This window comes from Polistes dominula, unplaced genomic scaffold (assembly GCF_049000335.1).
Source record: "Polistes dominula isolate Pdom_NZ unplaced genomic scaffold, Pdom_raw_medaka contig_15, whole genome shotgun sequence".
Lineage (NCBI taxonomy): Eukaryota > Metazoa > Arthropoda > Insecta > Hymenoptera > Vespidae > Polistes > Polistes dominula.
The window spans coordinates 3,051,985-3,070,000 of NW_028300915.1; the positions used below are offsets into that span (position 1 = coordinate 3,051,985).

At 26.2% G+C, this 18,016-nt stretch overlaps 1 protein-coding gene across 5 annotated transcripts in view; it reads right to left on the reverse strand.

Moving 5' to 3' along the window:
- LOC107070338 (uncharacterized) overlaps positions 1 to 18,016 on the reverse strand; it is a 143,131-nt gene that overhangs the window by 64,317 nt on the left and 60,798 nt on the right. For 2 of the 5 annotated variants that reach the window (XM_089170525.1, XM_089170524.1), the window contains exon 1: positions 8,884 to 9,254. The exons of 2 other annotated variants lie outside the window; for them this stretch is intronic. In XM_089170525.1, the coding sequence (XP_089026651.1) occupies positions 8,884 to 8,931 (48 nt within the window). In that variant the 5' untranslated portion in view covers positions 8,932 to 9,254. Of the gene's footprint in view, positions 1 to 8,883; positions 9,255 to 18,016 lie in introns of those variants that run through there. One more of the 5 variants, XM_089170523.1, reaches the window with a different exon arrangement.

Genomic DNA, 18,016 nt, shown 5'->3' on the forward strand with positions numbered 1-18,016 from the left:
ATATATATATAATCTCGGTATACATTAGAGTGAAAATCCATTTGCAATTCCAGGCGATTAAATTTACCAAATAATTTCGTCGTTCGTTTTCAATGATACCAAAACTCATTCTCTCTTTATCAATGAATGAAATATCCATCTTTTAATTTTTTTTTTAATTTTTTATTATACTTTTTCAATTAATTCTCAAAGCCGATAAGTGGAATACGTTTGAAATTAATTTAACTGCATTGTACCTGCAGATTATTATAATCAGGATTGCATTTATCGAAAGATTCACGAACTGGAATCATTTCGGAAAAGTTTAGTCATCTAACAATTAATAATAATAATAATAACAATAATAACAATAATGTGGACAGTACAATATGATTAAAAATGAGAAAGGAATTGATTGAATAAAAAAAAAGTTGGAATTAGAGTCTAAAAACGTATAAGTACGTCCCTGTTTATGTTAATACAAAACTTTTTTTGGACTTTTAAAGATTTCTCAAATAAATTGTGATTAAATTGTTTAAAGATTGAACAATTTGTTATTTAAACGTTTGAAAAAAAAAAATAGGAAAAAGAATTGAGTATTTTAAGTATCGTTTAATTTATTCTTTTTTTTTTTATATACTACGACTACTTCGTTTTTATTTGATAATTACGAAAAGGGATTCAATTCGATTTTATAGCTTAATTACTTAATTAAAAAATTTTATTTCTTTCTAGTAACATTTAAAATCTATTCGCTAATCGAATTCTATCTTTATCATTCGACCATTTTCATTTTATTTCATTTTACCATTTCTACATAGATATCGACATTTATATATGTACGTAAACTTTAGAAATATTTCTCGTTAAAAATAAAATTACTCAAATATTCAAAAAAAAAAAATAAAAAAAATAAAAAAAAGGGCAGAATTCAGAAATATTCCTTTGTGATGATTTTGAAATATTTTTTCAATTAATTTTTTTTTTTTATGTAAAAATTGTTTCTAATTTCTCTTCTAATTTAGAATCTTACAAAAATAAGATACAATAAATAATTAGGCTAAAATAATAGGCTTTAATATTAATTATAAAATTAATTAATAATTAAATAAAAAATATTAAATCATAGATACAAAAAAAAAAACATTTGAGGTTGACCCTTTAAAAAAATTTAATAAAACAAATTTTTTTTTGTCTCTCTTCCTCTTTAAAAATCAAAATTCAACAGGTTTATTATATCGACGTATTACTTTCTGCGAACGAATGTTTAAGATTTTTTTATTCTATTTTTTTTTTCTTTTTTTCTTCTTTTTGAAAAAAAGGAAAACATTTCTTTCTTATATCCCGAGGCAATCCAGTTTTTTTTTTTTTTTTAAAGAGAAAGAGAAATAGAAAGACACACACATACAACTCACACAAAGTACATTCTTCGGATATGCAAATTCACCTTTACGCTTTTAATACTAATGACTAATTGTAAGTACAAAGCTTTGAAAAGGTCTTTGGTAATGGTATTATTATTATTATTATTATTATTATTCTTTGTGAAAAGCTTAAACAGGAGTTTCGAATGAAACGTTAATTTCGATTAACATCAATTTTGATTGTCTGTACAAAACTCACAATGAAGTTTAGAAGACACGATTAACTGATTAGATTAACTAATAGAAAAGTGTTATTATTTTTAAACTAATTTGTTTAAAATATACACAAAGTATTGAAAATTCTGTTTTATACTTTGTTCTACGAGAATTTTTCATGTATTTTTATATATTCAATCGACTACTGTTCTATGAAATGTTACGTGTACAAATTAATTCAATATTTGTTACAAAATATTTGCAGGTAATATAAATGATTATTATTGAGAAATGATTTATATAAAAAAAAAAAACAAAAAAGAAACAATAACATATCAGTATTATTATAATATCAAAAGATATAATATAACAATACCTACGATTATAAACAGATGGTCAGTATTTATAATAAAATAACATGTGTGCAAATGTGTATCAAATAATCCTGACACACAATTTCTGATGTAGAGTACACAATACTTATTACAAATATTAATCATATAAATTGAAATATTGAAATAAATAAAAAAAAAATAAAAAAAAAACATTCGTAATTTATCATATGACAAATATATATTTATACGCGTACATCATATATCAACTTAATTTAAAAAATAACTAAATAAATAATGATTATATTGATTTTACGAATAATTTTCAGTAAATTATTTTCATTATTTATTATTGATATAAATTAATGAAAAGAAATAAAATTTGATTTTAACCTTTAATCGTTGAAAATGGATTAAAGTTATATTAATATACATTTATTTGTTAAAATTATTCAAAGATAAACGCGTTTATAATCCACTGAAAGAAATAAAACATTTCAATTCAAAAATACGATTTTGATTATTTCAATTAAATTCGACAAAGACAATTGTACAACACAAAGAATCTTTTAACATTTTCCGATCGGCATTTTAATTTACACTTTTCAGATATATATGTATAAAGTCTTAAATTCTTGACGGCTATTAAGATCCCGACACACTCTGCTAACACTTGACCTGAATCGAAGAAGAAGTATACGAACGTTTGATTTCATCTAAACCCCCTCCCCTCCCCACCCCACCCCTCCCCGCTACACACTTCTTCTTTGATTTTTTTTTTATTTTTATTCCCTTTTATAAGAAATGCCAATGGTTCTTTAACTCTTTAAATCCTAAAAATAATTTCTTTTTATAAATAGAAATCGCAGCAAATGAAATTTATATACATGATATATATATATATATATATATATATATATATATATATATATATATATATATATCATATACAACACCTAGTTCAATTAAATTATTATACACAGAAATTATATATATATTTTTAAAATATTATTTTAATATGTTCGATTCATTTCATTTCTATAATTTATAAAATTTATTTTTATTATTTATTTATTTTATTATTTATTTTTACAAATAAAAATATTTATATTTTTATTCTATATTATTTAATATAAAATTATATTAATGTTATATATATTTTTTTTTCAGAAAAAAATATTTATATTTTATTAATTATGTATTATTTTATTTATTAAAAATTAAATTTTTTTTAAATAAAAATATTTATATATTAAATATTTATATTTAATTGTCATTAAAAAATTTAGATAATATTATACATAATTTTATTTATTATTTTATTTTTATTTATTTTTATATTATAATATTATTATAATCTTTTATTTTTTTATTTTTTTATATAAAAATTAATATATAGTATTATATTAAAAATATGTATTTTTTAGATATAAAAATATTTTCTATTTCTTTTTTCTATAATTATTAATAAAATATTATATTAATATTATCAATTTGTTTTTATAAATAAATATACTTTCTATTTTGCAAAATATAAATAAAAATAATCGTAACTTGAATAAAATCATAATTATTTAATATCGAAACAAGAAATATGTAGTTCAAATCAATATTTCACTTTATCATATTCTATATACATAACACACATACACATACACACGTGTGTATTCATTCACGTATAATATGTATTTAATATGTAAATATAATTCAATCAGTAAAATTGCTTGTTTAAATATTTCTAGGTCAAAAACGTTCGAAATGGTTTTTAACATGTGTATGAAAACGTTAATAATAATTGTTTCGATTACCACCACTACCATCACCACCACCCACAACCATCATACTATAACCGCGGAGTCAATAGAAGCACGAAAACTTAACTACGACGATAATAATACACTAACAACACAATTACGTATGAAAAGATTCATTTTGGTTTTAGATTATTACGTTTTCCAAATTCATATTTCACTCTTGAACGTGAATATACGTAAATATACGATACGAATTATCATCATCGTATTAGTAACGTTTAAAATGTAAATGACTATACTTGTGATTACTTTTTCACACCCATACGTTTGGAAACATTACTCAAAATAATTGCCCAACCGTTCTGATTGTGGGTTAATGATCGTTGCAAATGTGTGTGAGAGTGTGTATGAGTAGAGGTGGTTAAATGGGGAGAAAAAGAAAATAACTATAGTAATGGAATAGGAAAATAAGCTACTCGTTTGAACAACGAAATTTTGCAAAGTCATTTTTTTCTTCTCTCTGGACAATTAATTTCAAATCGTTAATGGTTATGTGGATAATTTGAATCCAAGAAAAAGAAAAAAAAAAATACCGAGGAAAATTAGAGAATATATATTTTCTTTTTTTTTGCAAATAAGACATCACCAACTTTAATTCGAAAATTTATCAGATAATAAATTAAGTAAATGATTCGTGTTTTTTCATTTTTTTTTTTAATTGACGAAATTATTATTATTATTATTATTGTATTACTGTAGAAAAATTAGTATGAATGAATAAAATTAGGTTGAAGATAAAATTATGAAGAACAATATACGCATTCTATTAAGTTTCGTATAAATCATAAGTAATGATAAATGATGGTTTAATTACTTTGATAATAACACGTTATATGATAAAAATATATGATTAATTAACAATTACAAGTAATACAACAATTTACAAGTAATTAGTATATTACTTGGAGGAATACTTGTCAAAATTTACTAAATAATATAAAAACAAATATATAAAATACTAGGGGTGCGCCTCGCCACGCTTTGTTGTGGCTCACAATCAGTCCGATACACACGTCTTTAAGTCAACGAATTATCTTATACCGTCATCTGTTAGAATCTTATCGAACTAACAGAGATAATCATGACTCTTTGTTAATAAGCAAATAATTCGAAATAAAATAATATTGCGATTATAAATTGAGATATAAACTATCCTATCTTTCAAGTTGGATGAAACTGCACACAGTGTGCAAAATTTTATTAAAATTGGTTCAGTAGTTTAGGAGTCTATTGCGGACAAACAACGTGACAAGTAATTTATATATATTAAGAAGAAGAAGAAGAAGATATAAAATATATAATAAAATAATATAAAAAAGTATAATACTAGCAAAAAAAAAAATATCAAATATCTATCACAAAACAATTTTTATTTCGTTTGTAGAAGTCTCGATACAATAAAAAATCAAAAAAAATATTATATCACTTGCATTTAAATACGAAATGAGAAAAACACTTCAATCAATAATTTAAAACATATTTTATTTAATATTACATTTGAAGTCACGATAAAAAAAATAAAATAAAAATAAAATGTAAAAAAAAATATTATATCACTTGCTATCATCACTTGCATTTAAATACGAAATGAGAAACACTTTGATTAATAATTTAAAAAACATTTGATTTAATACAACATTTGAATTCGTATTAATATTTCATTAAAAAAAAAAAAAATAAAATAAAATAAAAAAGGAACTTAATCTTTTTTTATCTTTTTTTTTCTTTTTGTATTCTTTTCACACCAACGTGTTACTTACAATTGACTACTACACTTCTGACTGGAAGAATACTCGTAACTTTTGAAAATCCAACTTACTTCACATCCCCTTTTTCTATGACGTTATAACTAACATTCATTCGTACGAAGTACATACACACAGACAGACAGAGACACATTTATAGGATTTGTTCCAACGTATTCCTCGGACGACAAACTCGGAAACTTACAAACTCGTTACGCTTTTGTGTCGTGGGTATAGCACGACATTGGCTTCCTTGAGTGGCACTCAGATTTTTCGGTCCCTAAAGAGAAATGAACACTAAGCATAGGAGTGAAACAGAAATGGAAAGAGAATAAAGAAAAGAAAAATAAAAAAAAAAGAAAAAACGAATAGAATAGAATATAGAATGATTTTCGTAACTAACACGTATAACTATGAAATTTATTATACAATTTCTACATGTTACATCAGAGAAAACGTGAACGTTAAACCCTTACAATGCTATAGACGCATATATGCGTTTGATAAAAATTACCAGAGTGGTCTATCGATGTATATACGTGTTTGTTAATATTATTTTTAAATTATATTTAGAAAGAAAAACTTTAGTTATTAAACTTATATTAATATTATTATATAATATTAATATATAATATACGTAATTATTATTATAAATATATAAAATAATAAATTATTATTATACACAGTAATTTATTATTTTAATTAATTAAAATTAAATAATTTATTATTAAAATCGGGTTAATAATAAATTATTCCGTTTCTACAAAACATTTTATTTAAAAATATTCACCACTCAAAAGGTTTAAGTATTCAAAAAACGAGATTTTTAATTAGCAACTTATATTCATTATGATTTATTCAAAAATAATTCTTATTGCTTTCTGATTTTTTTTTTGTATGTCTAAATGTTGAATAAAAAAAAGAAATAAAAATAGAGAGAGAGAGATAGAAATAGATTTGTCGTGAGAAATTTTTGTTTATTAAAAAATCGTACGATGATCGTCAAAACTCGTAAATCGTTTCTCTCTCTTTTTATTTTGAATTTTTTTTTCTTTTTGAACTGGCCAAACATTTCCTTTACACAAAAATTTAATTAACACATTTCAAAACTTTACGCGATTTAAGTAAGTCGAGTTTTAGAGTTTCCCTTTTTTTTTCAAGCTTTAACGCGACTTTTAATGAAACGCAGATACGTAGGAGAGATTTTGAATAAAAAAATCTTGAAAAAATATTACACCGGTATAAAAAGAGATGTATTCTTATGTTTCTTTCTTTCCCCCCCCCCCCTCCATAAACGTGAAATAATTTAACAATTTTTCGTATGGACAATCACTTGGCGAATTTTCATTTTTAATCGAATCTAATTTTTTAATCTTTTTTTTTTCTTTTTTTAAGAATTGTTACTATTATTTATCTACGTGAGTTTCATCTTTTAACAAGATTATTCTTCTTTTGTGAAAAAGGAAGAGAAGAAGAAAAAAGAAAGGAAAGAAAAATTTAATTGAAAGCTCAAGTGAGTAAGCATTTATACAGTTAACGTTTAATGCAAGATTAAAAAGTGTTAGAGAAGAGAAGGAATATTAATTTACGGTTTTAGTATTCGTCAAGATCATCTTATGGTAAGATGAAAGCAAGTCAAAAAGCAAGCAACAGAACACAGACAGGTAAGCGCAAACGAGCTTTTGCAAAGAATTTTAACGAGTTCAAAGATGAATGAATAAATTTGTGAAATATTTTTTTTGTTTTTTTTTTATAAAAAATTGAATAAGAAAAAAAGAAAGATATGTACATATATTCGACGTTAGAAATAAGAAAGAATAGAAGATTACTCTGTTAGTAAGTAGAATATCTAAAGTAGTTAGAAAACACGATATAATAATAATTATTTTCTAGTATAGGTGAATGATTTTCTTCGAAACGTCTCGATGAACGCGTATCAACGTTTTCTTGTCTTCCTAACGGAGTCTACGACGTGTATCGATCACTATGTTCGATCGTAAAACTTGCTTACCTCTTACTCTTGCCTACTTACAACATTTAAAAAAAAAAAAAAAAAACAACTTTGGAAACTTATCGAGTCTTTTTATCTGGAAAAATATATATATATATATATATATTTTCGTTCTATAAATTACAAGGGATTGATAAAAGGAAATATGTCGAGTTATATAGAAAACCTATATAATAATTTTCTAAATAATTATAAATTATTTGAATAAATTACAAGCATTAATTAAAGAAAATTTAAAAAAGAAATAACAATAATTTATATTACTTATTAATAAACAAATACAGAAACCTATATAATAATATTCTAAATAATTATAAATTATTCAAACAAATTACAAGAATTATTTGATCTTATCATTATTTTTGTAATTTTTAATTTTGCAATAAATTATTTACTAACAATTTTATTATTATTATTCTAAATTACAGAAAATTAAAAAAAAAAAAAAGAAAACAATAATTTATATTACATATAAACACAATCATTGTGAGAATTTATATGAATGTTTTCTTAATTGAATTAAAACGTTAATAGATACATATCCTATTTGTCTAACGAAATTCTATCGATACTAATTTAAAGAATTTTTCTAAGTGTTTTTTTTCTTCTTCTTTTCTCTAAATATTGAAAGAAGAGATCAGAGAAGAACCTGTCCGTGAATTCTTGGAACGGATAATATCTACTCGTTTCGAAAGTGCTACCCACGCCATTATGGAATTGTAGGAATGTCGATAAATCACTTTTAAGCTAGGACACGGTCAAAGATATACGATGAATTGTTATTCTATCACTAAACTTGCAAATGATCAAGGGTTAGGAAGAACATAAAGAAGAATTAGAGACCTTCAAAAGTGTTGTTGTCGCACCAGTAGGTCTATCGTATCTTTTATATGTGTGTGTGCATACCTGTATGTTGATCTGATTTAACTTTAACGTGGAATTAATTAAGAAACGCGCGTTTGATGAATCATCGATCTAAAAAAGAAAATGAAAAAGAAAAAGATCGAGGATATACACACAATAAGTGTCCTATATTTTTTAATATAAACATTGATAAAATTAATAATTCAAATATTTTCGTCTAAACGAATTTCTATAACACGTCGAGTAGTTTTTGGAGATTTTTTCTTTGTTTTTTTTTTTTTTACAGCCTTCGCTCGATGTGATAGACAAACATAACAATCGTAAACAAAAAACATTTCACACATAAATCAATCCATTGTGAAAGAGTTGATTGTAAAATAAAAATATTAATAACATTCGTATTAATAACCGTAATAATTTTTAAAATAGTTGTAAAAAGAAAAAGATACACATCAACTCCTTCCAACAAACAACAAAATTACAGAACAATAAGAAATATTATTTAAAAACAAGTGTAAAAAAAAAAAAAATAGAAAAAGAATAAAAAAGTAAACTAACGATAAAAATCGTAGAATTGATCTTGCCTCTGTTCACGCTTCGTATCATGGTATATACATTTATATATATATATACATATACGTGATCTTGAATCGATTTGCACTCGCGATCTATAATTATAATGTATACATGTAATAATTATGTATAACACGATCGTAATTATCTTGTAAACGATTAACACGTATATATAAAACACCAATGAAGAAATAATAAATAATAATAATAGAGATATATGTATCGATAGAATAAAAGTTGATTAAATTTAGATATAAGTATAATAATAATAATAATAATAATAATATATTATGATGCACGAAGTACGTCGAACAATCAGGTACTTTACGGTACCGCGCTCGCCGACGAACTGCGCGCTCTCGTCGAGTACCTCGAGGCACTAGGCATGCTAAGACCAACTTCGGAATGGTTCGGTAACAGTTCGGCTACCCGGTTGGCGGATACGTCCGAAACAAAACGACGCTTACCGAGCCGGCTCTTTTACGCCCCGCCTCCCTCCTACTTCGACCACTTGGCGCGTTGCACAGACACTGTGCGTTCGACTCTGACAGCACCGGTGGGAATATTACCGCGTGGACGGAAGCCAAATTAAATAGATTGCCATCTTTATTGGTTCCTGACTATCGCTTTTCCTCCTCCCCCATAAGTCGCTAACCAACACCATATTATTCTTATTCTCTTTAGAATATATTAACCTTTTCTTTTACCTTTTCTTACGTTTTATTGCTAACTATGATATATAGGTTATGTTTTCAATATATAAAGGATATTAAATATTATATTAAATATTTTTTCAATATTAATCATTATTATTTTTTTTTAGAATACATTAACGTTATTTTTTCTTTTAGGTTTTATTGATAATTATTATATATGTCAGTTACTTTTTTAATATAAAAGAATTATTTTGCAAATATCACATATTTTTGAAATATTTTCTTACACAAAATTATTTCAATATTATTATACTATATAAAGTTAATTTAAAAAATGTTTATATATACATAAGTATTGACAATAAATATAATTTTGTAAGTAATATATAATCTTCATGCAATCATACTCTTACTATGAACACTGACTATGTTATATGATACCAATTTATCTTAGGTTAGAAACTATTTAAATTTGAGAAGAGTAATTACATTAAAGTAAGTCGCATAACTTTAAAGTGGTCTATAGAAAATTAGTTGATCGTAGAAGTATTTAGGGAGAATCGGGTCTAACTAAAAAAAACTGTAAAAAGAGAGGTAAGGGTGAGGAGAAGAGAGGAGATGGAGGATTTAGGAGGAAGCTTGTTTGGTCCGTTAATTATGCACTCTTTACGTTGTCACGCTTATTGAAGAAACTTGGGGAACAAGGTAAAGAGAGAAAGAGAAAAGGAATGAATGCGGGTGGAAACTCAGACAAGGCTGAGAGGGCAAAAGTCGCCAAGTCCTCTCCAATTACTAGGCTTCCGGCTTTATGGAGTCAACCACTACTACTAACCACCAACCACCACCACCAGCATCAGCATCAGCATCATCACTATTACGAACCCTATCTTCTATCTTTCTTCCTAACTATTCCTAGGGATTTAGCAAGGAAACGAGACCATGAAACTCTATTTTGCAAGTAGCACCGTGTGCCGTTTTGCGAATGAATGCAATTTTTCACATTTTACTCTATTCCTCTCCAATGAAGCAGCCAGAGTTTTCAATTTGCTATTTTTAAACGACTCCTTTGCCCTATATTTTATATTCCCTTTTTTTCTCTTTCTCTTTCATACGTTCTCTTGTAGGAAATAAATTTCAAACAAAGTAAAACAGAGATTGGAATTGATGAGGAAAAGTAAGAACAAATAAAACAAACAAAAATTGTAAATGTAAAAGAAAACACGTAACTTCTCTGTTCGTAGGGACCCTGTCAATCGTGAGACTTATACACACTGGGTATTACATTTCGAAATATCACGAATTCTCTTCTCTAATTTGTACGTTCGCTGTCGTTTTAATTAAACCTCGCAGGACACGACAATGACGTAGACAACCCATCGTTGCGGGAAGGGAACGGAGGTGTCTTTCGAATAAAACGAGGTCGGATATTCTAGTTTATTTTTCCAAATTTTTATATATATATATCATCAACTAGTAATTTATATTTATGTAGATACGTACTTGTTACTCGTATTTGTTAGTCCGTAAAAAACTAGAAATAGAAAATCGGATATTATTTATTATATCGGGAAACTTTTACGAGATCGTAACATGGTAGCAGTAATTCTTTTCTCATTTCTTTCTATGTTTCCGATTTTCCTTTGTACGTATTTCAAATATTTTTATAAATACGAGAGAAAGAGAAATAAAATCAAGAGAAATAAAGAGAGAGAGAGAGAGAGAGAGAGAGAGAGAAAACAATGTCATTTTAAAATTCATCCAGGCATAGGGAAATTTATTTTCTATATTTTTGTTGTTGTTTGTATTTCTCTGATTTGTTCCTATTATCGTATTTTATTTCTTAAGATTTGAATGAAAACCAATCGCATAGAAGAGAAATGTATTACGCGTGTATTGAATACTTTGATTTAAAAGTATTGGTAAATGATAAATATTCACACACGTTGATAGTCGATTAACATGAGAATGTGGAATAATCGGAGTAAGATGGAATTATCGTATTTCCTTTCTCTCTTTCTCTTTGTCTTTTTCTCTATCTTACACGGTCTTTCTCTTTCTTCTTTGTCATTGCGCTAAATACCTCGCTTGGCAATGCAATAATTTAGTTTAGAAAGCAGAGCTTCCCTTCGACGGTGCAAAGAGAACGAACTCTGAGGAACGTTGAGAAACGCAATCTTGAAACGAGCTCACTTGAAAACGCGATCTCCTCTTCATTCACGTTAACGAATTTCCGCACGAACTCGACGATTCTGATTCGGTCGTGATTTTATTCTACCCTTTTGTTTAAACGAGCACATAAATTCTTATACCTTATACATACATATTATATATACATGCATATATATATTTAATATTTAACTGGTATGTAAGGTATATTGAATACAAATATTTATTTTATTATCTACGTTGAATAAAATATTCTACAAAGATAAAAATAAAAAAATATTTTTACGCTTAATTAAAAATATTTTATCAAATAAAATAAATATATATATATATTTTTATTTTGTTCTATTATTAATTAATTTATTATTTAAAAATATTCCTATATAATAATCCTATACAATATCCTATACAAGTATCCTATACAATAATTTGATTAAATTTAAATATCATTTTATTTTAATATATATTATATTATATATTTAGTATATTATTTATATATCAAAATTTTATTAATTAAATATAAATTATTGTTTACATTATTATTAAGATTAAATATATACTTATAATTAGAGATATAGTAATTTTATTAAATTTAAATATCAGTAGTTTAACATATTATTATATTTAATTGAAATTATTTTATTATATTATTTAGATATTAAAATTTAATTATTTAAATATAAATTATTATTTATTATTATTAATAATAAATATATTCTTCAGGTAAACTTTATTATATTTTAAGACAACAAATATTAATGCCTTAAGAAATTTATATATTTCTAATTTTACAATATACGAACTACGAAGCTTAGTTAAATGAAAATCTTTTTAAACAAGAAATGACCTTTAACGTCAATTCTAATCAATAAATATGTGTCTATACTTTGCCTAGCAGTTTACCTATCGTATGGTAATATAACGATCGTTGATGGTAATTATGTAATCCGATGCACCGTTAGCCCATGTAACAAGGTTCGATACACCATCGAGGTCCACCTCGAATGTTCCCGCGAGATAAGGAATAATGCGTTTATCGTTTATTTACAATGTATAATCGTGGGGAAAGCTTTGTCGTATTGCTTTCAACGAGGTGTACAATCGACTGACCTCCTTAACTCACTCTCTCTCTCTCTCCCTATCTATTTCTCCTTCAAATACCAATCAAATCTATCTGTGTATATAGATACATAGGATATATTTACTTACTTATGTAAGTATGTATTTAACGTTAAGTACCTACGTTGGAGAATTTCTAACGAGTTAGCTACGATTTCGAAGTAAACTCCCGAAATTGTTAGAGAATGAAGAAAAGGAAGATGAAAAGGAAAGGAAGAGAAGTTGGAGGGAAGAAAGAGAGGGTTGGGGGAGGGTTCTGAAAGAGCACAGTGAACAATCTATCTCTTTATTGAAGATCCTAGATCTGAGAATGCATAAATCTCTTTAAGGGACATGCTAAGTTAGCATTTAAGTACTTATTATCTACCTCTATCTATCTTTATATCTATTAATCTATTATATCTATCTCAAAATTTTAAAGGATAGTATATATACTATACTTTACTTATCTTACAATTATATCTATGAGCTATTATTTTTTATACGAAATCTTGATAATTTATTTCATTCAACAAAAGATTGTTTTATTGTTTGTTTGTTTGTTTGTTTTCTAACAATAGTTTTTCACAGAGGGATTATTCTTTAAGGATCCTTTACCACCAACCAACCAACCAACCAACCAACCCGTACCTTTATTTTTCGAAACAAGAAACCCCATTCATACCAGACCGAGAATGTCCCTACAGTTGAAAGCGTTAACGGAGGAGTAGTGTCTGGAAACGAGTACCTACTACGTTTTCTTCGAATCTTCTTATTCGTCTTCGTTTTCTGTGTCAAGCCATGTGTTTTGTCAAGAGAGAAATCATTATGAACTCGAACCTTTTTCTTGTTTTTCTCTTTTATTTATTTATTTATTTTTTTAAATTTATTTTCTTTAAACATCACTCACGCACAATCTCAACACACAAATATATATATATATATATATATATATATATATATATATATATATATATATATCAAAATAAAAGTTAATTGTAAATTCTTGTCTTTATTATTTTTCTTTTTCTTTTTTTTTAAATAAAAATGTTATCTACAAAATAATTTATTCTTATGAGATAAAGGAACATAAAGTTACTTCAAGATCAAAGGAACTATTCGATTGGTGGTCTTACAATTGTAGAGTATATATATTACTATCTATAATTAAATATATCTATACCTATATATCTACAAACCCAACCAACCTAAATCGAATTAGAATATATAAGTAATTCTCTTGTTCTCAATGAACCTCCAAGAGATCTCGGTTTGTAGAGTGTCTTCTATAAGTAAATAATTAATTTACACTCGTTTTATAGAAGATAGAATTCAAGTTAATGGGTTTTACCAATTATAAGATAAAATTTTTTTTTGTTTTTTTTTCTTAAATGAAATTAGAAATTTTAATAATGTACTAATCAACGTCATTAAATCTTCTGTTATATTTAAGTAACCGCGGATAAGAGGTTAATTTAAAGATAACAAAATTTTATACGATAAAGATATATATATATAAATCATTGGTAGATACGGCTGATTTATGCTAATTCAAGGTGGAATTTATTTTGTTAAAAAAAAAAAAAAATAGGTATATTGGGAGATAGCGTGATTAAAGATTATTACCTTAACGTTACGGAACGTGTAGCATAACTTTCTCTCTCTCTCTCTCTCTCTATCTTTCTCTTTCTCATTCTATACACTATCGTTGCCATCGTAACCTGCATTGACTTTACTCATAATTCACCGTGTATTGAACAAGGGCTTGGGGGTTACTATAGAGATGCGACAATAGCAACAACAACGACACAACACGCAATCAGACGCACGAAAGCCTGAAACTGTAGAATAGTGTTGTAGAACTACGAAACTTGATTCATCGAACAAACTTGTAATACTTATGTATATTATATATAGATATGTATCATATATAATTTTCATTAATTATAAATAAACATTATAGTTACAACGAGTGTTACTTTTCAAATCATTGAGTGTAGTTAAGTTAATTAGCTTTTACTTTAGGAAAATTATTTATATAATTTTATTTTTTATTTAAAAAGTTATTTTATTTTTCATAATGTATGTGAAGATTTCAAATTTCTTTTTTTCTACATTAAGAAACAAATGTTAATGAATTTATTTGATTGATAAGGATTACAATTTTCTATTTAAAATTATTTTTTTTTTTTAGTCAATATATATATATATAAATTAATTATGTATTTAATTAATTTTATTATTTATTTTATATTAATTATTTATTAATAAATTTATTAATAAAAATATATACACTTATATATATTTTCAATTTCAATATATATATATATATATTAACTTTTGGAATCGTGACTACTTGCGAATATTCTAATAGTACCAATTATTAAACTTAACTAACTGATTTATTATCGAAATACATTGCGACAGGATAGACAAGGGTTTTTCGTGACAAGCTCCTGGCATTACCTTCCTGGAAACAGTATGGTTATGCAATCTAGTTACTATTCAATCGTACATTACAATTCCTTCTGTTTATAATAGACTATCATTTATGGATTCTAGGACAACTTGATACATCCTTCTAACGATCCTACATATCTATATGCAAATATTAATTGGTACTTACGATAACAGAAAAAAAAAACAAAAGAAACCAAAGAACGAATAATTTCAATCGAAATATCGAATATATTTCTATCAAAAAAGAAAATTGAATATAAAAAACAAATGTCTTACGAATATGTCGATTGAAACATTTAAAACGAGAAGACACTTTTCTTCGTCTTCTTCTTCTTCTTCTTTTTCTTTACCACTTCGATACTCCCTTTACCAATTTCAATAAATAATTCTCTTCCCCCATGAATATTAATGATTCTTATTGAAGTTAAGTAATCGGATTGAAGAGAAAATAATTCACCTTTCAATTTCGACTTAAACTCCATATCTACTTTGGACATTCACATACATACACACACACATATACATATAATAATAACATATAAACCTTTGACAATTTATTATCATTTTAATACGAAACGTATATATACATAATAAATAATAGTTACACTATATATTAGTATACTAATATATAGTGACTAATAATAATAGTTATACTATATATTTTGGTATATTAGTACATTAATAATAATTAACTACATATATTATAATATATATATAATAAATATATATAATAGTTATACTATATATTAGTATATATTAGTATATTTATTAAAAATAGTTAACTATATATATTATAATATATATATAATAACTACTAGTTATATTTAGTAGTATATAGTTATATACGTTTCATATATATAAGAAACGAAGTAGAACGAATACGACGACAGCTGGAAAGCCGAAACTTCGGTCTAGAAGTGACCGGAAGCGGTAGAACCGGTGAGATCGTTACTTCGTAGTTAAACCCGTACATAAATTTTCCATGGGCACGGCCCACGAATGCTGCACGTTCCACCTACCCAAGCTGGTCCTCACCCTCCCTCCCTTCTTGCCCCCTTCCCTGTTCTGTCTCACTCTCTCATTCTGTATGTCCTTTCGATCGATATTGACACATTGGCCATTGGGAAGGGCCCTGCATTCCCTTACACTCCATTAAATCGCCATTAACTACGCATTCGAGCGACTGGAAAAAGTGATGCTTCTCTCTCTCTCTCTCTATTTCTCTCTCTATTTCTCTCATCTACTCTTCGTACATCTCCCCCACTCCATTCCACCTTTTACCATTACATATATGTAAAGTACACGTACATTTTGTTTCATCTCATCTACCCACACTCGATTATCTATAAATTCGATGTTCCACCAGATTCACCGTCAGATTCATTTTTTTTTTGTATTATCTATCTATCTATCTATCTTTGTCTATCTTTTTCTTCTTTCTTTATCCACTTCCTTCCTTTCCATGTTCGATAGGTAAATTGATTATAAAGCCACGTTGGGTTACGGTATGACTATTCCCAACGAAAGAGATTAATTGCATCGAACGTAATCGAATATGCTAGAGGAGTGGTGATATTTTAATATATATATATATATATATATATATATATATATATATATATATATATATATGTAACAAGTATGTATATGTGAATATATATGAGGGGCTTAAGCAACGTTGAGAGTAGATATCGCACGTGGGAAGGATGTAAATGATATATTACTAATTGTATATGCCACGGTTAGGACGTGAGACCCCAATGATGATGATGATGACGACGACAAGAAACGATTTGATTTATTCGTACATCTTTTATTTTATTTTGTAGGAATTTGATTCTTTCAAAAAATATAAAAATATAGAAATAAATAAAAATAAAAAAAGAATTGGATAAAAAGCGGATATTTACGAGTGATGTTTATCGGATCAGAATTTTTCGTTAATATTTCAAACAAGTGATCATTATTTTCATGCAATATATATATATATGTGTGTGTATATATATATAGGAATTGGTATTAAACCAATCAAATACAATTATTGTCAATATTTGAAATTTAAACGTTTTAAATATTTAAAGATATAATATTATTTACAAAATATATTTTTCTACCCATTCGATTATACGATTACACGATACTACGTGATAAAAAAAAATATTATTTAACTATATAGAAAGAAAAATTTTCTGTTCAAATGAAATTCAAAAGTACGAAAGTAATAGAGGTACATACAAAAAGCAAAAAAAAAAAAAAAGAAAAAATATTTTCGTGTAATATGACGTTCAATGTTTGCATAATGACAAAAGTTAAATCATATGCAATACATAAATAACACAACTATCTTTCATATGCAAGAAGAAAAAAGGGAAAAGGTAAAAAAAACATAAAACTTGGGAGGACATTCTCTAGCGAATGGTACAAACGAAAATTTCATATACATTCTCTCTCTCTCTCTCTCTCTTATTCTCTTTGGTGCTTGCGCTTACTTCGTAATGCAATCTCTTTTCGAGCGTAGCAAGAATGTAATGCATTTAAATTCACCCTGGAAAATTGTATGGCCGAGTAAACCTCTGATATAATAATGTTCCTTGCAAGCCTCTCTCTCTCTCTCTCTCTCTCTCTCTTTTTCTCTTTCTTTCTCTTGTGCTTTTTACCACCACGAGAAAAGCTTTGCCGGACGTTGATAAACAAGTCAACGATCCGTTCTGTCATAAGTCATGTTTTTTTTTTTTTTC